Here is a 25,602-nt window from a genome sequence, read left to right on the forward strand (position 1 = left end):
AGCATTTTCAAGGTGTTTCTCATCACTGCTGCCTGTTTTCTGATGGCTTTAAGATGGGCAAATTAATTTGAAATTCCTATTAGGGACAGCCTTGAAGGGTAAAAAAAATCACAATAAGGTAACGTGTGGCCTCTGTAGTTCTCTAAAGAAGGAATGAAGAGGTCTACTGTCTTTATAGTGGTGTATATTGGAAAGATTTGAGGACTTACACTTGTTTAGTCCTTGTAAGGAAAACTTTCCCTAGCTCTAAGCACACAATCCTCACAGTAGGCACACAGCTTGCTTTCAACTGTCACCTTGATTTGATTTATTCTTCTCTAGGCACAGATCTGATTTTAGCTATATTCCATTTGAGATTTGAAATAAATTAAGATTCTGCTTCAGTCATATTAATTCACTTTAGTCTCTACATTTCTGGACCAAAATGTCTGTACTTTGTGAGGTAGACGGTTTAGCTATAAAATAAAATGAGTGCCATAGATCGTAATAATTTGAAAGCATTTTGAATTTGGTTTTTGCTTCCAAACGCTTCCCTCAATTTTGTTAATGCTAGCGTTTAACAACTACTGTGATGACTCAAAGTCTGTTTAGTTTCATATAGTTCTGAAAGACTCTTGCAAAGAGGAAAATGAAGAAAGGAACATAATCTACATATATACAGTATATAGTTTCCTTCAAAGTCTTTATTTCTGAAAGTAGTTGAAATAGCTTATATTAAATGTGTTCTCTTTTAGCATTGTACTTCTGCTAAGCCAAAAACAGGCCCTTGAAGAGCTGAAGCAGTCAGTCCAGCAGCTGAGATGCACCGAGGCGAAGTTTGCAGCACAGAAAGAACTGCTGGAGCAAAAGGTGCAGGAAAACGACGGGAAAGAGCCGCCTCCCGTCGTCAATTACGAAGAAGACGCACGGTCGGTTACGTCTATGGTAAGGAAAGAGGAAACGACGGGGAAACTTGAGAGAGTTGTATATGGGTAATAAGTGAGTGCAAAAATTAATTTGGGCTGCTATAACAAGTTGTTACTCTTGTTAATATGCAGGTCCTATTAAACTTGTGTGTAAATGCAAAATAAACTTGTCGGGCACCTCAGGTCACCTGGAGAGCGCTTTCAGAAACCACCTGTAGAGTCAGAGGAAAAAGCTCTTCTCTTGCCTTTAAGTCTGAAAACAAAGACTGCAATTGTTTTTATTGCTGGGATACAGCAGGAAGGTAGGGTGTTATTCTTAAGGTAGAAATAAGAAATAAGAAAAAGATACTTATTAATTTTTTCTTATTAAGAACAGTAGACGTTTATCTGAGATTGATGACGTTTTTATTGTTTTCACAATATAAAACATTGATTTTCCTTAAAAAGATTTTTTCTTATAAATATCTTTTAACTACAATAAACACATTTAAATCTAGCAACTAGCAATTCAACTTTATTTTATATAGATTTATTAACTGTTTAAGAATGCTTGGTGTAAATACGTTTTCTGTCTTCCCCTTCCTTTCCTCCTCCTTTCATCTTATGTTGGTGGTTTCTATCGAGGGACAATTTTGACACCCGTGAGTCATTTCGAAGTATCTCCAGACATGTTCGATTTTCTCAGCTGGTGGATGCTCTTGGCATCTAGTTGATAGAGGCCAGTGATGCTGCTAAATATCACACAGTGCCCATCACAGCCCCTCTTCTTATTCCCAACAAAGAAATACTCAACCTCAAAGGTTAACAATGCCAGGGTTGAAAAGCCTGAGCTGTGTCCTTGGTTTTTTCTGAGTAACTGGATGCAGTCCATACGTAGAACTGTTATAGTTAATGATACTATAGATGATATTTGAATAATTTTTAGTTTATGTTTTTCTAAGTAGTATAGTTTGATTGTTAAATGAATTCACAGGAAATGTCTCCATAGGAAAAAAGATTGCATTTGAAATTTCCAATTCCAGATAAATCTGGATATGAATATGAAGTGTTTAAATTATCATGATTATTGTGATTTTTAAATTAATTGAGCCATAGTGATCTATGCAGTACATTGTGAATTATAATTTTTTACTCTCCTTTACTGTCCTATAAGATAATAAGGATCTTATTATATAGACCAAGGACCCTACTAGGTTAATTTTCTTATTTCATGATTTTTGGTAACTATTTGGTATATGCCTTTTTTTTTTTCAGAGAAATTTCTGAAGGTTATTCTTTTGCTTGGCTTTCAGACCTTAGTAAAGCTTTTATTCTCTGAGTATGGTTTATGATATTTCCTTGTCCCCATGTGGCTGTGGAAGTGGTTACTTCATAGCCTGACTTAGTGGTAGATTGTCACTAAAGGGTAGCATATCCCCATTTTATAACTACAACTAAAATCTAGAGTTTGCAATTTAAAACATAACAGTTCATTAAGTGTTTCATTAGGAACTCATAATCCTTTAGCGTTTTATCTTTGATAATCATTGAAGAAGAGGTTTTTCAATAAATGAATAAACAGTGTTTTAAAGAGTACAGTTTGTGATCCCAAGGGGCACTAGTAGTAAAAACCCTCCTGCCAGTGCAGGAGAAACAAGAGATGTGGTTTGATGCCTGGATTGGGAAGATCCCCTAGAGGAGGGCATGGAAACCCACTCCAGTATTCTTGCCTTGGAGAAGCCCTTGGACAGAGGAGCCAGGCCAGTAAGGGTCCGTAGGGCCGCAGAGAGTCCAACTGAAACACAGCATGGGACAGTTTAGAGGCTGAGCTGCTTCCTGGTACTTTCAAGCCTTCTCTTCTGCCCACTGATTAAATGCTGATAATGTCTTGTGAACTTCTAGAAAGTGATGTCAGGTGCTTCATTTCACCCAATTTATTTTAAATAGCTGAAATGCTGTTTGTTTCTATACATCTTATCTATTCATTGGAGCAATGCCTTTAGTAAGTCTTTAAGCGATTTACAAAGAAATGCTGTGTGTAGTTTAAAGTAATAAAGCAACATTTTATAAATCAAACAGCACTTTCCACCAATTGATGCCAATTAATGAGGTTCTACAGTATGTTTTATAAAACAAATAAAAACTATTTTCAGTTCATAGTTCTTACAACTAAATAATACTCCCACATATATCAGTGAAATTTTTGCATAATTCAACCTTTCAGTAATAATTAGAATATAACTTTCCATTTTATTCAAAAAGTCAAAATATTAAAACTATAAATGGTTTTTCCCCAAATGTCTCTTTAAGCATTATGAGTAATTTTACCAAAATGCTTGAAATTCAGGTAAGCAGGCCCATTGGTTTTTCCTCTTTATAAATTCTATCTTTATAAAAGATATCTTTGTATTTCAATAAGGGAAATTTAGTTGAGTATTGGAAGAATTTCCACAAGGAAAATTTAGTTGAATATTGGAAGAATTGGAAGAACTAAAAATGAAACCATAACAGTGAGAAATAGTAAAGCTTGGCCTAAATATTCTTTAAGAGTAAGTATTAACTATTGTGTGCTGTACTTAGTCGCTTAGTTGTGTCCAACTGTTTGCGACCCCGGGGACTGCAGCCCGCCAGGATCCTCTGTCCATGGGATTCTCCGGGCAAGAGTACTGGAGTGGGTTGCCAGGCCCTCTTCCAGGGGATCTGCCCAACCCAGGGATCGAACCAAGGTCTCCTGCTTTGCAGGTGGATTCTCTACCATCTGGACACTGGGGAAGCCCAAGAACACTGCAGTAAGTAGCCTGTCCCTTCTCCAGGGGATCTTACTGACCCAGGAATGGAACCGGGGTCTCCTGATGGCAGGCGGATTCTTTACTAGCTGAGCTACCAGGGAAGCCCATTAACTATTCTACATTTCCTGGTTATTGGCGGTGTTAACCAAAACACAGACTCCTCAGTGGTGATTGCTTCTGTGCAAGAGCGTCCTTAAGGAACTGTTCTGCTGAGATGGGCCATAGATGATATATTCTTACAAAAATTCCAAGGTGATTCAGATACATGGTTAGAAGTCTCGTTAGGCTCTTAGATGTATTGATGTTTATTTCAACTTTTAATTTTATGAGAATTAAGGCCCATCTGTTAATTTACAGAAATCTAAAAAATTGTGTAGGCAAGTAATATAAACATTTTTGCCAGGAAAGCAAGAGTGAAAGTTGCTCAATTGTGTCCAAACTCTTTGTGACCCCACAGACTGTAGCCCACCAGGCTCCTATGTCCATGTAATTTTCCAGGCAAGAATACTGGAGTGGGTAGCCATTCCCTTCTCTAGGGGATCTTCCCGACCCAGGGATTGAACTCGATTCTCCTTCATTGCAGGCAGATTCTTTACCGTCTGAGTCACCAGGGAAGCCGATCCTCTAATGTTGTCTTTTTCACCTAGGTCTAATTTTTGCCAAAATACTAAGGAGAAAATGATAAATGTCAAGTGTTGAACAGTAAGGGCTTCCTTGGTAGCTCAGACAGTCGGGACTCTGCCTGCAAAGCAGGAGACGTGAGTTCGATGCCTGGAAAAAGAAATAGCTACCCTCTACAGTATTCTTGCCTAGAGAATTTCATGGCCAGAGGAGACTCGCAGGCTGAGGAGACTCGCAGGCTACAGTCCACGGAGTCACAAAGAGTCTGACACGACTGAGCAACTAACACAACAGAAACATCACACAGTCGTTCTCTATTACTTGTGGACACGTATGTTTCATTTATACACTTAAAGTAGTATTTATTGATCACCTACTGTGTGTCAAAGATATTTTCAGATGCTTGTAATAGTGAATAAAACTAATGAAGACTCTTTCTTGGGAGTTACATTCTATGCTGAGTGGCACTTAATAAATAAACTATATATTATATTGGAAGATGCTAAATGCCAGGGCATAAAAACAAAGCAGGATATATGCTGCTTTAATAACTGCAAAAGAGTGAATGTTATTAAATAAATACAATATATTCCTACTACATAAAATAAAAATAGTAGATAAAATAAAATATCTCATGCTTACCATGCAGAGGCATCCACTGATCAATTTTTACACAAGAAAGTGACATTTGACCAAAACCTTGAACTGGGAAGCTAGTAAACTAAACTGCTTAATTTCTGGGGAAAGAACATTCTAGTCAGAGGATGTGTTTATTTCAAAGGCAAAGGCAGGGACATATCTGGACTGTCTGGGGTGCAGTGAGGAGCTCTGAGCAGGGGGAGCTGAGAGGATAGGGAATGAGAGTGAGAAGCGGTGAGAGCAGGTCTCAGGTCCCGGGAACATAATGAAGGGTCACGCGTTTTCTGTGAATGAAAGGGGGAGCCACTGGATGAGGAGGTTATAATTTAAGATTGACACACTCTGACTTGTGATTTCAATGATCGCTGTGTCGATAATATACTTAAAGGTAATAAGGCTGGAAGAATAGGGTTTTTACCTATTCTTTTTTTTTTTGATATATTTTTTTATTTTTTTTTTTATTCTTCTTTTTTCTGATATTTTTACCTATCAACGCAGGTGATAGAATATGACAGTTAGAGTGAGGATGGTGTCACGGGAGGCAGTGAGAAGTGATTCGTTCTGAGTATGTTTTGATGGTTGAAAGTGAAAGTGAAGTTGCTTATTCATGTCCGACTCTCTGTGACCCCATGGACTTTATTAGAGCCCACCAGGCTCCTCTGTGCATGGGATTTTCCAAACAAGAGTACTGGAGTGTGTTGCCGCTTCCTTCCCAAGGGGATCTTCCCAAGCCCGGGATGGAACCTGGGTCTGCTGCATTGCAGGCAGACGCTTTTACCGTCTGAGCCACCAGGGAAGCCCATGAGATTTCCTGTGGGTTAAGTGTTGGGTGTGAGAGAAAGGAGTCTAGGACAATTGCAAGGTTTTGAGGAGGAGCTCTAGAGGAATAGAATTTGTTTCAAGTGCGTGGAAAGACTACGCGCAGAGCGGCCTTGATGAAGAAGAGCACGGGTTCCATTTGTCTTTCCAAAAAGAAAGAAAACTGAAAAACACCCAATCAGTGTAGAAATTTGGTAGTTCCAGAGTGTGTTTTGGACTGGAGATATACATTTGAGAGTTGCAGGCATCAAATGGTGTTTAAAAGTATTTGACCATACAAGGTCACCAAGTGAAAGAAGGTAGAGAAGAAAAGGGAAGCAAGGGCTGCACTCTGGGGCACTGCAAGCTAGATCTGGACAAGGAGGAGTCAGCAAGAAACTGAGGAGGAATGGCCAGTGAGGCGGTTGAAAGTCAAGAGTTTGGTGTCCTCGAAGTACATTCCAAGGAGAAATGAGTTCTGTAGTTTGGGACCTGCCAGGGAAGGGCACTTCCCGACTTGACTGCAGGACTTTACTAAACTTTCTGTATCAAATGCACAAGAGGAGATCTATAACACAGAATGCTCTCTCTCTGGAAATACTGGTCTCATCCTTTCTCAATCCTTCTTCAGAGTGTCCTGAAGGGACCACTTTCCTCTTGGCAAAACTCTATTAGCCTTTGCCCTGCTTCATTCCGTACTCCAAGGCCAAATTTGCCTGTTACTCCAGGTGTTTCTTGACTTCCTACTTTTGCATTTCAGTCCCCTATAATGAAAAGGACATCCTTTTTGGGTGTTAGTTCTAAAAGGTCTTGTAGGTCTTCATAGAACCATTCAACTTCAGCTTCTTCAGCGTTACTGGTTCGGGCATAGGCTTGGATTACCGTGATATTGAATGGTTTGCCTTGGAAACAAACAGAGATCATTCTTTTGTTTTTGAGATTGCATCCAAGTACTGCATTTTGGACTCTTTTGTTGACCATAATGGCTACTCCATTTCTTCTAAGGGATTCCTGCCCACTGTAGTAGATATAATGGTCACCTGAATTAAATTCACCCATTCCAGTCCATTTTAGTTTGCTGATTCCTAGAATGTTGACATTCACTCTTGCCATCTCCTGTTTGACCACTTCCAATTTGCCTTGATTCATGGACATAACATTCCAGGTTCCTATGCAATATTGCTCTTTACAACATCGGACCTTGCTTCTATCACCAGTCACACCCACAGCTGGGTATTGCTTTGGCTCCATCCCTTCATTCTTTCTGGAGTTATTTCTTCACTGATCTCCAGTAGCATATTGGGCACCTACCGACCTGGGGAGTTTTTCTTTCAGTGTCCTATCATTTTGCCTTTTCATACTGTTCATGGGGTTCTCAAGGCAAGAACACTGAAGTGGTTTGCCATTCCCTTCTCTAGTGGACCACATTCTATATAGCAGTGAGTACATTAGGCCAAATATAATAATTTTTGTTCAATCTCCTTTATATGTCAAATATATCTAGAATTGATGGCACCATGGAATGAGTTCTTTTTAAATGTTTTTAGCTATACTGTAAGATAATTGCCTTTTTGATGTTTCTGAAGTTGTACATTTTAAGCCCTGTTACTAGAGCAATGCACAATATAAATTTATCTTCTCTATGTATTTTATTGATTTCTGCTTAATTGAACAGCACTGTCAATAAAATCCTGTTTTGTTACATTTCAACCAACAAAATATCTTGTTTGTTGACTAAATATTGTCTGCCATTGTGATTCAGTGGTAATTCGTTTTACCATAGTGTTCAATGTATTTTCAGGTTTATAGTTAGTCCCTAAATTGACGTGCTCTCAATTGAGATGTCATATTGACATTATTGAAGCTTTACCTGTTTTCATCATCAGGTACATTTTCTTTCGTTAAACATATAAGGTAGATGTTAATTCCAAGCCTTGCTATCAAATGTGCCGAGAGAAGTGCCAGGCTAAGGACAGGGGACCTGAGTCGAGCTTTGCCTCTGCTGTGGAACTCCTGTGAGGTTACTTAGCCGTTCTGAGGTGTTTTTTTTTTTCCCATAAAAGGAGAAAATGTGTACTCAACTTGTCTGCCAGGATTTCTGTGACACTGAAATGAGATTATGCAAAGTACTGTATGTTTTATGAAATACTGTTAAAACACGTTTCTATTTCATTTTTTTTCTAATAATGTACCTTAGTTCACATTAATTTGTTAGATACTTACTGAGTTCTTAATTATGAATTGTAGATATTTTTGTTGGATTATCTTTTGTATTTCTTATTTATGAAGGCAAAAATCATAATTAATTTCTCTGAATATGTAGAACATATGCACGCACAGGGGTCTAAGTGTCCTTTTGTTAGCCCTCAGTTCGCTACCTCAGAGGTAACTTTCCAAAAGCATTGTATGCAAATATAAACATGAATTTATATTACATGTTTTCTGCTCTTTTGACATAAGTGGTAAAGCATATAACAATACTGTTCTGTTTACTTTTCTGCTTAATATATTTTAAATATCATTTACAACAGTGAATATACACTTCTTTCTTTCATTTATTTGTTCAACAAATAAGTATTTATTTCATGTCAGATATCAGGTTCCATTTTAACTTCTGAGGATGCAGTAGTAAACAAAATAAACTTTTTATTTTGTTCTCATGGACCTTTCACTCTTAAGGAGACAGCAGTAAATTTATATATCTGTATGTGTGTGTACACACACACGCACACACATACACGTAGTCAGATGGTGGTAAGTTCTTTGGAGAAAATAAAATGATAGAAGAAGAGGGTATGAAGGAGATAGACAGTATATTTTTATATATATATAGTATCAGGTGGTGGTAAGTTCTTTGGAGAAAAATGAAACAGGAAGGAAGAAGAGGGTGCTGGGAGGTGTTTTATATGGATGGTGGTCAAATAGGGCTTCACTGATCAAGTGGTGTTTATACAGAGATCTAAAATAACTAAGGAGCAAACGGCGAGATTGCCTGGGGTGAGACTATTTCAGGCAGTGGGAAAGGCAGCGGGAAGGCTCTGACGCAGGAGTTTGTTTCTTGTGTTGCTGGAACACCAAGGAAGGCAGTATGCCTGGAACAGAATGAGGGAGCAGGGGCGGGGTTGGAGAAGTAGGAGGCATTCAGATCATACAGTCGTGCAGACCAGTGTGAGCACTGTGATGCTGACTCAGAGAAGTAAGATTCTAACAAAGAATGACGTGTTTACATGGTTTACAATATTTTGTTATTATTAAGACAGCTTTGGTGAAATCCTATACTTTTTCTATGTATATAAGTGGAGATTATATGTAAGATCCAGTTTAGAGGCTTTTGTGCAGTTTATATAGGTTTAGATTTTACTCTAAAATAATTCAAAAGTTTCTTAATCTGAGAACAATGTAAGTTATGGATAGTAATTACTATATTAATATTGACATTAATATTTCAGTCTTATAGATTCATAAATTCTTGCTTTCAGTTTTCCTTTGGCATGGATTTTTATCATGCTGAACTTTTAATAGCTCTCTAGTTTATTAAATTATTAAATTCTCCAGTGGATCTGATACTTAAAGGGTATTTAGAGATATGTGCTTTATGTTTATTTGATGGACAGATTTTTAATTTATAAAATAAAGAATGTTAGGAGGTGATAATGATTACATTATAAAAAATTTGTTGATTTTTCCAAATGATTCAGGTCAAGATTCCTTAACATCCTAACCATAGGGGAACCACCAGTCAAAACCACAATGAGATATCACCTTACTCTGATCAGAATGGCTGTTATCAAAAGAACAATAGATAACAGTTTTTGGCAAGGATGTGAATGGGCAGGAATGCTTTGGCACTGTTGGTGGGAATGTTAATTGGTTCAGCCCCTATGGAAAATGGTATGAAGGTTCCTCAAAAAATTAAAAAAAAAGCTGCCACACAATTCGGTAATTCCATTTCTGTGTATTTATTCCAAAGGAAATGAAAACACTAACTTGAAAAGGTAGTCTGCACCCCCTGTTCCTGTCAGCTTCCCAGCCGGCACTAGTGGTAAGGAAGCCACCTGCCCCTGCAGGAGACAGAGGATCAGTCCCTGGGTCGGGAAGGTGCCCTGGAAGGGGGCATGGCAGCCCACCCGTGTTCTCGCCTGGAGAATCCCGTGGGCAGAGGGGCCTGGGGGGCTGTGGTCCATGGGATCGCACGGAGTCGGACACGACTGAAGCGACTTTCCGTGTGGCACATGGGGTAGAGAAAAATGTGGAAGCTTGAGTCAAACTGTCGTGACTTTCATTGTGTTTAAGGAGATTTTTACTTCCCCCCACCTTAGTTCAATTTCTTCATCTGTAAAATGTGGTTAGTAGTATGCCCCTCATAGGATTGTCATCAGGACTAAACGAGGGTTGCAAAGGCGAGGCACTAATAGAGCCCTGGACACCGTTAGAAAGGTCTTCAGTATGCATCGGTTTTGCCCCCTTTTTTTCCCTTCTTCCCTCCCTTTCTCGATTTCCTCTTTTCTCTGTGTCTTGCGCTTTTGTCCCTGTTTCTCCTTTCTTCCTTTGCCTTCTTATTAAACACAGTCAAACAACTTGCATGAATATTTATTGAGTGCCATGGATGGAGAAAAATAAAACAAAGTCTCCATACTGAAAAATCTACATTCAGCAGGCAGAAAGTTGTAATGAATAATTGATTAACAAGAATGCATCAGAGTTAACGGGATGAAATTGATCATTAATATTCCTCAGATTTTAGCCTTCACCCCAAGGCCTTCTTTTCCTTGTAATTATGTTATCTGTGGGCTTTGTTACCTTCTGTCATGATTTAAATGTTAACCCCCCATCTACATGTCCAAGAAAATTAGGAATAGTCAAATATTACTCAAAATAAACATAAAAAATAAAAACAGAGAAGTTAAGTGCATTGTGCAGATTCACACAAAAAGGTTAAATTAATACAGATTTTAATTTATTGACAATTTCATTATTATTCATACACTAATTAGATTTCATTTTTGTGTATTTTTTTTGGACTGTTTATTTATAGATGTAGTGTTAACTGATAATCTCTGTTATTGAAAATTAAAAAAAACTAGACTATCTTATGGTAGTTTAATGCAGATACATTATTTGAAAAAACAGAGGAGAGATCTCATCATATGAAGAACAAAAAAGACTTTTACGTACATGGCTAATTTGTTATAATAATTGTGAATAATAAAATTGCCAACAGTTTCTATTGATAATGAGTACATTTGTTCCTTTTCTTCCATGATACATTAATAGTCTTGTCTTTTTTTTTTTTGTACCCATTGAAAATAGGTCAGTCAAAAGCAACTACTTGGCATATAAACTTTTGAATATCATGTTTAGGACATTCTTTTAAATTTTAAAAATCATCTAATTTCCTTCAACCTGAAAAAAGTTATTTCAGTCTCTACAACTTATTTGCTAATTCCTGTATTAAGTTGAATAGTATTTGTCTTAAAATTCACGTGAGAATATATCATCTTTTGACTTGAATTGTAGGTAGATAGTTGACCTTGCATGTGGTAAGGAATTCATATATTTTTATCTCCAAAGCCTTTCATCTTAAATTTTGAAAATTATTTTATGACATATTAATTTCTTTAATAGAAAGGTTTAATAAAGAGGATTTGTGAATATTATGATGGATTGCTTCATTTGGTACCTAATGATAGAATTTTAAATCCTAATAAATTTTCTCTTTTGTTATAGTATTCTGTAGAAAATTATTTCTCAGTATTAATAGTTAAAAGATTAAGACTCAAGTATTAATTTTTAAAATCATTGTTTTATTGCAAATCCCAGGCAAATGATAAGATTTTGAACTAAGGAAGATTTTCTCTGTCAGAATATATCTAGAGATCTTTCACAGTAGAGGATAATTTTTGCAGATACATTCTCAGAATTGCTTAAAAATCATTTAATCTTTGGAAGGAGAAATAACTCTATCAGAAAGAAATCATTATACTCCTGCTGTGTATTTACTATGTGGTAGATGTTACAGGGGCTACAAGAGAAGATAAACAAATTCAGATCCTTTCATCTGCCTTCATTTTGAAACTTGAGTGTTTCTTCCATGGACAACATTTCTCCCTTCCTTTCTCTTTTACAAACAAGCCATAACTGGCTATAATGCTTGCTGTGAAGGTGTTGTGTCCTTCAGGTGTTTTGGGGTTGAAAAAAGTTTGAGGACTACTGGGTAAAGAATTTTGTCTTATAGAGCTCTTTTAAAATTCTGAATGCCTCTTGCGAAAGTAGCATATTAACATTGTGAGATAATAAAATGTACCTCAAATCAAGGCTTGGGGGCCAAACAGAGTGGCAGTTACCCTGAATGTGGGTAGTGCAAGCATGTGAAAAGATCCTTTGAATGAAGTCCTAATATAGATAGGTAAGCTAGAGAGTGGGTGTTGGTGTTAGAAAGGAAACTCAGAAATTGTTGGAGATGAATTTAGTGTCTTTCATAATTTTGCCCTTAAGCCTGTCCCTTTCCTTTTTCAGAAGTAGTTTAGGTTGAGAGAGGTGGGGAAAAAATTAGGATAGAGGAGAAAGCAAAAGGAAAAGGTCTTAAAATTCTGGAAAGGAGAACTGACCTCTTTTTCTGTGATATAACCAGAAACGGTAGAGGGCTACAGGTGGAAACCCATGGGCTTAGTAAGAGCAAGGAGAATGTGGGGTAGATGGGTCAGAAAGGTGAGAGGCGGCTGGTTAAGAGGTCAGTGAGCAAAGGACTAAGAACAGGGTTGGTCAAACAGGGTCGGGTTGGTGGGAGAAAGAAGATAAGAAAGGTAAAGAACAGGAGGGAAACAAAATACAGAAATAAGAGGTAAGTAAAGGAAAGAGTAGAAGGGGACTAGGAAAAGGAGATGGCAGAGGACCGTGCACTAATTTAAAATAAAATAAAAATATTTATTGAACCAAGCTAAGGGTGTCAAAATGTTTACTTTGTAGTTCAGAAATATCTAATGTATGGATATGATTTGTGGTTCTAGTACTTAGTAAACCTCATTCTTATATTTTCAAGTTTTATGTCAAGAGCCAAATTATAATGATTGATTCCCAAAGGTTTTTATTGGATGGTATTTAATAATAAAAAATAAAATGGAAAATTTTAATGTTTACCCACAAACAGAAATAACTTAGTTCCAAATAAGTAGTTCCCCCAAAGAGAAATCTGTAATTTATTGGTACAGGGTATGAGTGAGAATACACTTCCATTATACCTATAGCTACTTTGATTTGCTATTACTTATATCATGGGTATTTGAGATAGCTTGTGTTAACAGTGTTTAATTGTTACAGATATCTATACTTTTGATATTGTGAGCCTTTTTCAGTTTTGTTATTTATAAAATATTTATAGTCTTTGCATGTATTAGTCTCCAATACAGGTAAATTATTAGTAAAGAAGCCTGTTGAATAACTCTTTATGTTCACTCATGGTTGGATGACATAAGATAAAATTCAGATCAGCATGAAAATTCTTCCTGAGATCCTTTGTTGTCCTCCCTTTGTGCATAATAGAAAATACATAGACTTTTTCTGTAGCCAAAATTAGTTCATATCACATTTGATCATGTTTTCAATAATTTAATTCCTGAGCTTACAACTAATAAAAATTAACTGAACATGGGATCCTACATTTTGATCATGTAGTGTCTTCTAATATGATGCAGTGAGTATTTTATATCATCTTTTATTGGTATAATTGTCTTAGTATATGAAAAATGTATTTAATTAGGTTCTTTGCCAGTCTCTTTTGGTAATAATGAAGACCCTTGAGGTTTCTTGTTTTTTATTGGTGTACCTAGTGATGTAGATATGCTGTCAGTACGAGATATGATTGACAGAATATGTTGATTCTTACCCTTCACTGTTTCTTTAACTCACCAAGAGAAAGTATCTTTGTACTTTCTAGCGTTTCATGACAGCATCCAATTTAGAGGTCTCATTTTAATTTAGTGGTTACATGTTATAATTTGAAAATTGTGCTGAGGAATTAACTTGTTTCTGTTTTGAAAGATAGAGCCATGCTTTTAAAGTGATGAAATAATTTGCATAGATACTTAAGATATTTGTTATGTGAGGAGTAAAACAAGCATAGACTAGCCATGCTATGAAGAGAACCCTGGTCTGTTGTTTTCCATAGGAATTTGAAAGCCTAATTTGTTTTTTTTTGCCATTGCTTATAGAACCTCTTGGATGGTTTTTAGGGATGTTGCCTCGTTCCTGTCTCCTAGTGTCAGTCAGAGACAGCTGGACTTCTTGCTCAGTGGCTGTACAGTGTGGCTGGGGACTAGAATGCTAAAAAGCAGAGAACACAGGGAAATCTTCTTGTGTCCTCTCCTGTTTCCACAGAGTTCCTCAGCTGATTGACAGGAAGTGAAAAAGAGCTGGTGCTGGAAGCTTCAGCTGTATCACTTCTAAAAACAGCAGCCTGGTAGAATGACCATGTCTAGGGGTCTGAGAATTGCAGAGACAGTGATGTCACCAACATTAGATAATCAGGTTTTGTTTTCAATTGTTTGCCAAAAAGACTGCTAACTTTGGGAATTTGTCACCTTCACATTACGAGGCTTTTTGTATAGATTTCAAATTTACTCGTTTATATACTTGTGTCATTCTGATTCGATTCCTGCCTTAGTCCTCAGCGTATTTGAGGTAGCTAATGACAATGATATTCAGAAAAATATAAATAAAAAATAAAATCAGGACCAGAAAAAATGGAGGTTGTAACAGGGTATTAAGACTGGAGGAAAAACTATGTAGATTATAACATGCTTAGTTACTACAGTAGAGCTGTTATTTTGTCTCTAAGCTTCCCAAAGGTCACAATGACAAAGAAGATAAAGTTAATAGTTACTGTTAAATAAAAGAAAGCATGTCACATTCCAGGGGAAGCAGAGCTTTTTGCTGTATTTAGCTCTAATAGAGTTTCTTACTGGAGGCTTTAACATTGACTTTTGCAGTGACAGTGCCCTTGACAATATCACTACAGCTCACGCCGGAAGAAGATTCATAAAGCCATCTCTTTCAGAATCTAGACTCCCTCTATGGAAGTGGAGGCCGTAACATCAGAGTCAGTCCATGGATGTCTAAAAATACAGCTGTCTATAAATTGAGTCTATCCAGGACTACAATCTCGGTTTAGAATAATTCATGAGCTGTATGTACTTCTAATGATTCTTAGTACCATTTTTCTCAGCTGCAGTTAGGTTATGCAGTGAATGATTATTTTCCCTGGAAAAAGTTTTCAACTGCTGGTATCCTGTACTTGTTTGCAGGTAGATCTGTAAGGTTAGAAGGATTTACTAGTAAATTAGCTTATGTTTAAAAATTGTTGAAGGCCTATATATTCTTTGAAAGTTATTGGAAATATTTTATATGTTTAAAATATTTTTGATATGTTTGTGAAAACAAAGGTCCCATAAAATTATCTAAAGCTTGTCCTTTGTTAGGGCTGGAAACTATTATTGATGATTTAAAAGGAAATTGTCAACGTTAAACTTCAATTTTTACTTGCAATGTTCAGGATAAATTGATGTCTCACTGTTTACTAGGTGATCATTCTTAATTTAACTTGGTAGATTTTTTTATTGGCTTTATGTATAATCACTCTATATGGATTTTAAAGATAAGGAAAGAATTCTGAAAATCTTGCTGTTATTTGAAATGTTCCATCTTGGAGGATTTTTCAGAACAGATTTTTTAGTGTTTATTACAATTCAAAATTTAAAATTTCCTGAGAGATTATTCTTTTAGAGACAGTGGATTTGATTCATTAACATTTGGCCAATTAAAGCCTCATACATTAGGTTGCTCTAATATGTTATTTCAGGAAAATTACCAAAAGAAACTAACTGACTGCATGCTAGACATAAAATATTGTCACTGGCAAACAACCCTCCAAGGAAGGAGTGATTCCTGCCTTACAAATGAGAACATTGTAACTTGGAGAGATTAAGGAATTTGATCAGAATCAAAGTGGCAGATTCATGCTCAGAATTTTCTGTCTAAATTCTCAGCATTGTCGCCTGTTTACAAAGCCAGCAGACTTGTAGTCAGAGAGAATTTAGTTCAGATCCTGTCTATGCTATTAAAGATATGACCATATGCAAAGTCACAAGGCCTTTCTGAGGTAAATATCCTTACTTGTAAAATGTACCAAGTCATAGAAATCTCATAGAATTGTTTTGAAAATTAATGAGGTAATGTTTTAAAAAATGTTTAGCACAGTACCTGGCATATAGCTAATAAGTGGTAGCCATAAAGAGAGAAAAAGTTACCATGATGTCTTCTAAATGTGATTTTTCAGTATATTCATGTTGGAAGCTATATTCTACATAAACATGTTTTAATTTTTTTTCGTAGTGTAATACCTAAAGATAAGAAATTACCAGCAGGTGGAGCTCAGTGTCAGAGAAACCAGATTTCTGAAACTGAGCTATTTTTTAACCTTATGTTTTAAAAATAAAATAAATGCATACAGTTTTGATATTTATATGTGAAGGTTTTCTATTTTTAGCATGCCTACCAAAAGTCATCACCCTGCCACCTGGTTCTTGAATATGTAAAAATAGTGCTTTGGTTATTCATATCATTTAAAATTCTTTTGTTATTTCTGGAGTTATATAATGGGTGACAGTTATTTGCATAGAGAAGATGTACTTAAAGTGAACTTTGTTTAAGAGACTGACTTAGAATTTGATCATTTCACTAATTTTTGGACTGATAATCTCATATTTTATTGGTCAAAACCCTCAAACATGCCACTCTCACAGTATTCCACTTCTTAGTAAATGGTGTCACCTTTAATCAGCTGCTACAGCCAAAAATCGTGGGCATCACCCTTGTGTTCACACTTTCAGAAATCTCACATGTACTGTGTCTGTAACTTCTCATGGTGCAGCCTCCAAAATACACCCCAGACCTGACGTCCTGTCAGCTTCTTCACTGTGGGCACCCTGAGAAAGCACTCTGTGAGTGGCGGCCTGACTTGCTTCTGTGTCCTTGCCTTCCACCCTTCTGTTTTCTGTTGTAGCTGAGTGACCTCCTTGAGGTCTTGTGTCTCTCCTGCTTATATGCTCCAGGGGCATCCTAGTGTGATTAGAATGAGGCTTAGTGCAGCTTGAACTGCACGGGTGTGTCCCTGCCTCCCTCCTCTGAGCAGAGCCGCCCACTCCTTCTCATCCCCTGCTGTCTGGCCTTTCCGATTTTATTTGTCCTTTGAGCAGGTCAAGCTACTTCCCATCTCAGAGCCTTTCTGTTTCCTCCCTCTTTTGAGGAAGAACTCTTTTCATCATTTCAACTCAAATGTCATTCTTTTGAGATACCTCTCTGACTGCTCTAGACTACCTCTGTGTACCTTGCCATGGTTATTTGTCTTACTGTGCTTTTCCATTTCTTACATAGCACTTCTAGTATCTTTGCTGCTACTACTACTATCCTGTTGGCTAATGCTTACTATATGGTAGGTTTTTTTCTGGGGCTCTCCAGGTGACACTGTGTGAAAGTCATTCAGTCGTGTCCGACTCTTTGGGACCCCATGGACTCTACAGTCCATGGAATTCTCCAGGCCAGAATACTGGAAAGAGTTGCCTTTCCCTTCTTTAGGGGATCCTTGCATCCCGGGGATTGAACCCAGGTCTCCCGCATTGCAGGCGGATTCTTTACCAGCTGAGCCACCGGGGAAGCCCCAAGGTGGCACTAGTGGTAAAGAAACTGCCCGCTAGTGCAGGAGACATAAGAGATGCGGGTTTGATCCCTGGGTCAGGAAGATCCCCTGGAGGAGGGCATGGCAACCCATCCAGTGTTCTTGCCTGGAGAATCCCATGGACAGAAGAGCCTGGTGGGCTATGGTCCTTAGGATCACAAAGAGTCAGACATGGCTGAAGTGACTTAGCATGCATGCACAGGTTTCTTCTATGCGTTTCTATGCATTAAATACTTTAAAATATGTATTTATATGTTATTAATTCATTTAGTTATGGAATTTTATTACGTACGTGTCTGATTTTGGTGTCTGTTTTCTTCCCTATAGTCCCTACTAGACGCCCAAACAGTATCTCCACAAAGACGGGCACTTTCATTTTGTTTACTGTGAATTCCATGGCCTTGAGCAGTACTTGGCAAATAGAGGAGACTTAGTAAATATTTTTCGAATATTGGGCAGGCTGTTAGAATTCATAATAACAGATAGAATCATCAAATATTTAAGTAAAAACATATTCTAGGGGAAAGGGAATAGTTTCTAAGGAAGGAATCATGCCTAGCTGATAATTCTTAGAGTTCTTTTTTATGAAAGTAATAGAGAACAGAAAATCATCTACTTAGGTTTTAGGAGAGACTTGGCAATGTTCTTTACTAAAGATTACTACATATTAAGTCACCACTGGGTGGGAAATATACTTTTAGCATTGGCCCAAGAAAAGGTTTAAACTCAGAAATCAGAAGGTAGGAATAAATAGGTATTTCTTTAACTGGAAAATGTAAAAATTAAGGTGGTGGTGTTCAGTTGCTCAGTCATGTCCAACTCTTTGTGATGCTATGGACTGCAGCACGCCAGGCTTCCGTGTCCCTCACTATCTCCCAGGGTTTGCTCAAATTCATGTCCATTTAGTTGGTGATGCTATTTAACCATTTCATCCTCTGCCGCCCCCTTTTCCTCCTGCCCTCAGTCTTTCTCAGCGTCAGAGTCTTTTTCCAGTGAGTCAGCTCTTTGCATCAGTTAGCCAAAAGTATTGGAGCTTCAGCTTTAGCATCAGGCCTTCCAGTGAATATTCAGGGTTGATTTCCATTAAGATTGACTGGTTTGGTTTCCTGGCAGTCCAAGGGACTGTTAAGAATCTTCTCCAGCACCACAATTCGAAAACATCAATTCTTCAGTGGTCAGCCTTTTTTATTGTCCAACTCTTACATCCATACGTGACTACCGGAAAAACCATGACTTTGACCATACAGACCTTTGTTGGCAAAGTGATGTCTCTGGTTTTTAAATACGCTGTCTAGGTTTGTCATAGATTTTCTTCCAAGGAGCAAGTGTCTTTTAATTTCCTGGCTGAGGTCACCATATGCAGTGATTTTGGAGCCCAAGAAAATAAAATCTTTCATTGCTTCCATTTTTTCCCCTTCTGTTTGCTATGAAGTGATGGGACTGGCTGCCATGATCTTAGTTTTTTGAATGTTAAGTTTTAAGCCATCTTTTCCACTCTCATCTTTCACCCTCATCAGGAAGCTCTTTAGTTCCTCTTCACTTTCTGCCATTAGAATGGTATCAAAGTACCTAGCTATTAATAATCCTACCTGTTACAGGTTGAATTGTTTCCTCAAAAAGATACATTGAAATCCCAATACCCGGTTCTTGTGAATATGGCTTTAATTGGAAATAGTGTCTGTAGATGTAATCAAGCTAAGGTGAGGTTATTAGAGTAGGTTCTGATTCAGTATGACTGGTGCCCTTAAGAGTAGATAGACTGACATCCAGGGAATATAGCCACGTGAAGATGGAGGCAGAGGTAGGAGTTATGCTGCTCCAAGCAGGGCATTGACTGGGGTCCCAGAAGCCAGAAGAGCAAGGAAGGTTACTTCCTTAGAGGTTTTGGGTAGCATGACCTTGTCAGAACCTTGATTTCAGACTTACAGCCTCTAGAATTGTGAGAGAATAGATTTCTTTTCCTGTAAGCCACCCAGTTGGTGATATGTTGTTAACAGCAGACCTCGGACACTGATATAACATCCATTGTGCTTATTATCTTTAGAAGTGACCTGAAAGACTCCCCAGTGAGGTTTCTTGTTGTTGTTGTTTAGGCAGGTAAGTCGTGTCTGACTCTTCTGAGACCCCATGGACTGTATCCCGGCAGGCTCCTCTGTCCATGGGATTGCTCAGGCAAGAATACTGGAGTGGGTTGCCTCTTCTTTCTCCAGGGAATCTTTCTGACCCAGCAGTCGAACCCACATCTCCTGTGTCTCCTGCATTGACAGGTGGGATTCTTTACTGCTCAGCCGCCAGGGATGCCCAGTGAAGTATCTAGATGACATAAAATTTTTCTAATTGTGAAGATGAAAAGTAATGGGTACAGATGATCACAGGAGAAATAACTGAATTAGCTTTTTTCCTGTGCTAGACCAAGAGGCAAGAAATCCAGCTTCTCTAGCCTTTATATTCCTTGACTGTGAACATTAATTTTGATTTATTTTATCTCCAAGATTGTTTTAAGATTTAAAGTTTTGTGATTTTATGAGCCTGTGAATTTATATGCCAAGCATCTTGTAAATGCTCAGTGAATATTGAAACAATAAATAAAACCTACAGGAAATAAAGAAAGGTAGGAAAATACAAGTAAATCTTTGTAGGTGTAAAACTACAAATTATATTTTTAAAATGGTCTAGGGAAAAGGTGAGGCACAGGAAAGAAAATTGAGAATCAAAATTCATTGTTTCTTGAGTGTGTCAGCATATAGCAAAAAGAAAATTAATAAATTGCTAATACACCCTTTGAGGCTCTATTTTGGCAACAGAATACTTTTAGTCGGGTGGAGCAGAGATTTAACCTAAGAAGTGTAGTATAAGTTAATTGTATAGATTTTTGGAGTGGAGTTGCTTGGACTTGAATTCTGAGTTAACCGCATATTGGCTGTATGACTTAAGGCAAGTCAGTTAACCTTTCTGTGCCTCAGTTTTTTCTTCTATAAACTAAGGTTTGTGATAGAACCTGTCTCATAACGTTATCGTGGGGTATTAAGTGAGATTTCAGTTCAGTCGTTCAGTTGTGCACAACTCTTTGCAGCCCCATGGACTTCAGCACGCCAGGTCTCCTTGTCCATCACCAACTCCCAGAGCTTACTCAGACTCATGTCTTTCAAGTTGGTGATGCCTTCCAACCATCTCATCCTCTGTCATCCCCTTCTCCTCCTGCCCCCAATCCCTCCCAGCATCAGGGTCTTTTCCAGTGAGTCCGTTCTTCGCATCAGGGGGCCAGAGTATTGGAGTTTCAGCTTTAGCATCAGTCCTTCCAGTGAATATTCAGGACTGATCTCCTTTAGGATGGACTGGTTGGATCTCCTTGCAGTCCAAAGGACTCTCAAGAGTCTTCTCCAACACCGCAGTTCAAAAGCATCAATTCTTCGGCACTCAGCTTTCTTTATAGTCCAACTCTCACATCCATACATGACTACTGGAAAAACCATAGCTTTGATTACATGGACCTTTGTTGGCAAAGTAATGTCTCTGCTTTTTAATATGCTATCTAGGTTGGTCATAGCTTTTCTTCCAAGGAGCAAGTGTCTTTTAAATTCCTGGCTGCAGTCACCATCTGCAGTGATTTTGGAGCCCAAGAAAATAAATTCGGTCACTGTTTCCACTGTTTCCCCATCTATTTGCCATGAAGTGATAGGACTGGATGCCATGATCTTAGTTTTTTGAAAATTGAGTTTTAAGCCAGCTTCTTCATCCTGTTTCACTTTCATCAAGAGGCTCTTCAGTCCTCTTTGCTTTCTGCCATAAGGCTGGTGTCATCTGTGTATCTGAGGTTATTGATATTTCTCCCGGCAATCTTGATTACAGCTTGTGCTGAGATAATCCACCTAGAATGTTTTAAAGAAGGTCTGGCTCATAAAAAGCTCCCCATCCTATGTTGTCTATTATTATTATTCATTAATTGTAACATTTTATTAAGTTATTCTCAAAATATAAAATGAGGCTTTCCCCTAATGGACATCATATAAAAATGAATGATTATTATGACAGTAAAATCAAAATGTGTATGTGTTTAGACTAGAGAGCTAGAGGAAATTATACAGGCGATACCTCTTATTTATTTATTTATTTATTTATTTTTTATTCCCCATCCCGATCCCCCCTTCCATCTCCCTCTCCACCCGATTCCTCTGGGTCTTCCCAGTGCACCAGGCCCGAGCACTTGTCTCATGCATCCCACCTGGGCTGGGGATCTGTTTCACCCTAGATAGTATACATGCTGTTCTTTTGAAATATCCCACCCTCACATTCTCCCACATAGTTCAATAGTCTGTTCTGTATTTCTGTGTCTCTTTTTCTGTTTTGCATATAGGGTTATCATTACCATCTTTCTAAATTCCATATATATGTGTTAGTATGCTGTAATGTTCTTTATCTTTCTGGCTTACTTCACTCTGTATAAGGGGCTCCAGTTTCATCCATCTCATTAGGACTGGTTCAAATGAATTCTTTTTAATGGCTGAGTAATATTCCATGGTGTATATGTACCACAGCTTCCTTATCCATTCATCTGCTGATGGGCATCTAGGTTGCTTCCATGTCCTGGCTATTATAAACAGTGCTGCAATGAACATTGGGGTGCATGTGTCTCTTTCAGATCTGGTTTCCTCAGTGTGTATGCCCAGAAGTGGGATTGCTGGGTTATATGGCAGTTCTATTTCCAGTTTTTTAAGAAATCTCCACACTGTTTTCCATAGCGGCTGTCCTAGTTTGCATTCCCACCAACAGTGTAAGAGGGTTCCCTTTTCTCCACACCCTCTCCAGCATTTATTGCTTGTAGACTTTTGGATAGCAGCCATCCTGACTGGCGTGTAATGGTACCTCATTGTGGTTTTGATTTGCATTTCTCTAATAATGAGTGATGTTGAGCATCTTTTCATGTGTTTGTTAGCCATCTGTATGTCTTCTTTGGAGAAATGTCTGTTTAGTTCTTTGGCCCATTTTTGAATTGGGTCATTTATTTTTCTGGAATTGAGCTTCAGGAGTTGCTTGTATATTTTTGAGATTAATCCTTTGTCTGTTTCTTCATTTGCTATTATTTTCTCCCAATCTGAGGGCTGTCTTTTCACCTTACTTATAGTTTCCTTTGTAGTGCAAAAGCTTTTAAGTTTCATTAGGTCCCATTTGTTTAGTTTTGCTTTTATTTCCAATATTCTGGGAGGTGGGTCATAGAGGATCTTGCTGTGATTTATGTCGGAGAGTGTTTTGCCTATGTTCTCCTCTAGGAGTTTTATAGTTTCTGGCCTTACATTTAGATCTTTAATCCATTTTGAGTTTATTTTTGTGTATGGTGTTAGAAAGTGTTCTAGTTTCATTCTTTGACAAGTGGTTGACCAGTTTTCCCAGCACCACTTGTTAAAGAGGTTGTCTTTTTTCCATTGTATATCCTTGCCTCCTTTGTCAAAGATAAGGTGTCCATAGGTTCGTGGATTTATCTCTGGGCTTTCTATTCTGTTCCATTGATCTATATTTCTGTCTTTGTGCCAGTACCATACTGTCTTGATGACTGTGGCTTTGTAGTAGAGTCTGAAGTCAGGCAGGTTGATTCCTCCAGTTCCATTCTTCTTTCTCAGGATTACTTTGGCTGTTCGAGGTTTTTTGTATTTCCATACAAATTGTGAAATTATTTGGTCTAGTTCTGTGAAAAATACCATTGGTAGCTTGATAGGGATTGCATTGAATCTATAGATTGCTTTGGGTAGAATAGCCATTTTGACAATATTGATTCTTCCAATCCATGAACACGGTATGTTTCTCCATCTGTTTGTGTCCTCTTTGATTTCTTTCATCAGTGTTTTATAGTTTTCTATGTATAGGTCTTTTGTTTCTTTAGGTAGATATACTCCTAAGTATTTTATTCTTTTTGTTGCAATGGTGAATGGTATTGTTTCCTTAATTTCTCTTTCTGTGTTTTCATTGTTAGTATATAGGAATGCAAGGGATTTCTGTGTGTTAATTTTATATCCTGCAACTTTACTATATTCATTGATTAGCTCTAGTAATTTTCTGGTAGAATCTTTAGGGTTTTCTATGTAGATGATCATGTCATCTGCAAACAGTGAGAGTTTCACTTCTTCTTTTCCTATCTGGATTCCTTTTACTTCTTTTTCTGCTCTGATTGCTGTGGCCAAAACTTCCAACACTATGTTGAATAGTAGTGGTGAGAGTGGGCACCCTTGTCTTGTTCCTGATTTCAGGGGAAATGCTTTCAATTTTTCACCATTGAGGGTGATGCTTGCTGTGGGTTTGTCATATATAGCTTTTATTATGTTGAGGTATGTTCCTTCTATTCCTGCTTTCTGGAGAGTTTTAATCATAAATGGGTGTTGAATTTTGTCAAAGGCTTTCTCTGCATCTATTGAGATAATCATATGGTTTTTATCTTTCAATTTGTTAATGTGGTGTATTACATTGATTGATTTGCGGATATTAAAGAATCCTTGCATTCCTGGGATAAAGCCCACTTGGTCGTGGTGTATGATTTTTTTAATATGTTGTTGGATTCTGTTTGCTAGAATTTTGTTAAGGATTTTTGCATCTATGTTCATCAGTGATATTGGCCTGTAGTTTTCTTTTTTTGTGGCATCTTTGTCAGGTTTTGGAATTAGGGTGATGGTGGCCTCATAGAATGAGTTTGGAAGCTTACCTTCATCTGCAATTTTCTGGAAGAGTTTGAGTAAGATAGGTGTTAGCTCTTCTCTAAATTTTTGGTAGAATTCAGCTGTGAAGCCATCTGGTCCTGGGCTTTTGTTTGCTGGAAGATTTTTGATTACAGTTTCGATTTCCTTGCTTGTGATGGGTCTGTTAAGATCTTCTATTTCTTCCTGGTTCAGTTTTGGAAGGTTATACTTTTCTAAGAATTTGTCCATTTCATCCAAGTTGTCCATTTTATTGGCATAGAGCTGCTGGTAGTAGTCTCTTATGATCCTTTGGATTTCATTGTTGTCTGTTGTGATCTCTCCATTTTCATTTCTAATTTTGTTAATTTGGTTCTTCTCTCTTTGCTTCTTAATGAGTCTTGCTCATGGTTTGTCAATTTTGTTTATTTTTTCAAAAAACCAGCTTTTAGCTTTGTTGATTTTTGCTATGGTCTCTTTAGTTTCTTTTGCATTTATTTCTGCCCTGATTTTTAAGATTTCTTTCCTTCTGCTAACCCTGGGGTTCTTCATTTCTTCCTTCTCTAATTGCTTTAAGTGTAGAGTTAGGTTATTTATTTGTTTTTTTTCTTGTTTCTTGATATAAGCCTGTAATGCTATGAACCTTCCCCTAAGCACTGCTTTTACAGTGTCCCATAGGTTTTGGGTTGTTGTGTTTTCATTTTCATTCATTTCTATACATATTTTGATTTCTTTTTTGATTTCTTCTATGATTTGTTGGTTATTCAGAAGCGTGTTATTTAGCCTCCATATGTTTGAATTTTTAACAATTTTTTTCCTGTAATTGAGATCTAATCTTACTGCACTGTGGTCAGAAAAGATGACTGGAATGATTTCAATTTTTTTGAATTTTCCAAGACCAGATTTATGGCCCAGGATGTGATCTATTCTGGAGAAGGTTCCGTGTGCACTTGAGAAAAAGGTGAAGTTGATTGTTTTGGGGTGAAATGTCCTATAGATATCAATTAGGTCTAGCTGGTCCATTGTGTCATTTAAGGTTTGTGTTTCCTTGTTAATTTTCTGTTTAGTTGATCTATCCATAGTTGTGAGTGGGGTATTAAAGTCTCCCACTATTATTGTGTTACTATTAATTTCCTCTTTCATACTCGTTAGTGTTTGCCGTACATATTGCGGTGCTCCTATGTTGGGTGCATATATATTTATAATTGTTATATCTTCTTCTTGGATTGATCCTTTGATCATTATGTAGTGTCCTTCTTTGTCTCTTTTCACATCCTTTATTTGAAAGTCTATTTTATCTGATATGAGTATTGCGACTCCTGCTTTCTTTTGGTCTCCGTTTGCATGAAATATTTTTTTCCAGCCCTTCACTTTTAGTCTGTATGTGTCTCTTGTTTTGAGGTGGGTCTCTTGTAGACAGCATATATAGGGGTCTTGTTTTTGTATCCATTCAGCCAATCTTTGTCTTTTGGTTGGGGCATTCA

The 25,602-nt window shown here is 37.5% G+C and overlaps 1 protein-coding gene across 10 annotated transcripts in view; it reads left to right on the forward strand.

Moving 5' to 3' along the window:
- Window positions 1–25,602, forward strand: part of FER (FER tyrosine kinase) — a 453,310-nt gene that overhangs the window by 140,331 nt on the left and 287,377 nt on the right. For 9 of the 10 annotated variants that reach the window (XR_006342861.1, XM_043913752.1, XM_043913753.1 and 6 more), the window contains one exon: window positions 735–924. Coding sequence is in view for 9 of the 10 variants with exons in the window: in XM_043913752.1 (XP_043769687.1) it covers window positions 735–924 (190 nt within the window). In the remaining variant the exon portion in view is untranslated. Of the gene's footprint in view, window positions 1–734; window positions 925–1,088; window positions 3,485–25,602 lie in introns of those variants that run through there. The other variant, XM_043913758.1, reaches the window with a different exon arrangement.

Source organism: Cervus elaphus, chromosome 9 (genome assembly GCF_910594005.1).
Source record: "Cervus elaphus chromosome 9, mCerEla1.1, whole genome shotgun sequence".
In the NCBI taxonomy this organism is placed as follows: domain Eukaryota; kingdom Metazoa; phylum Chordata; class Mammalia; order Artiodactyla; family Cervidae; genus Cervus; species Cervus elaphus.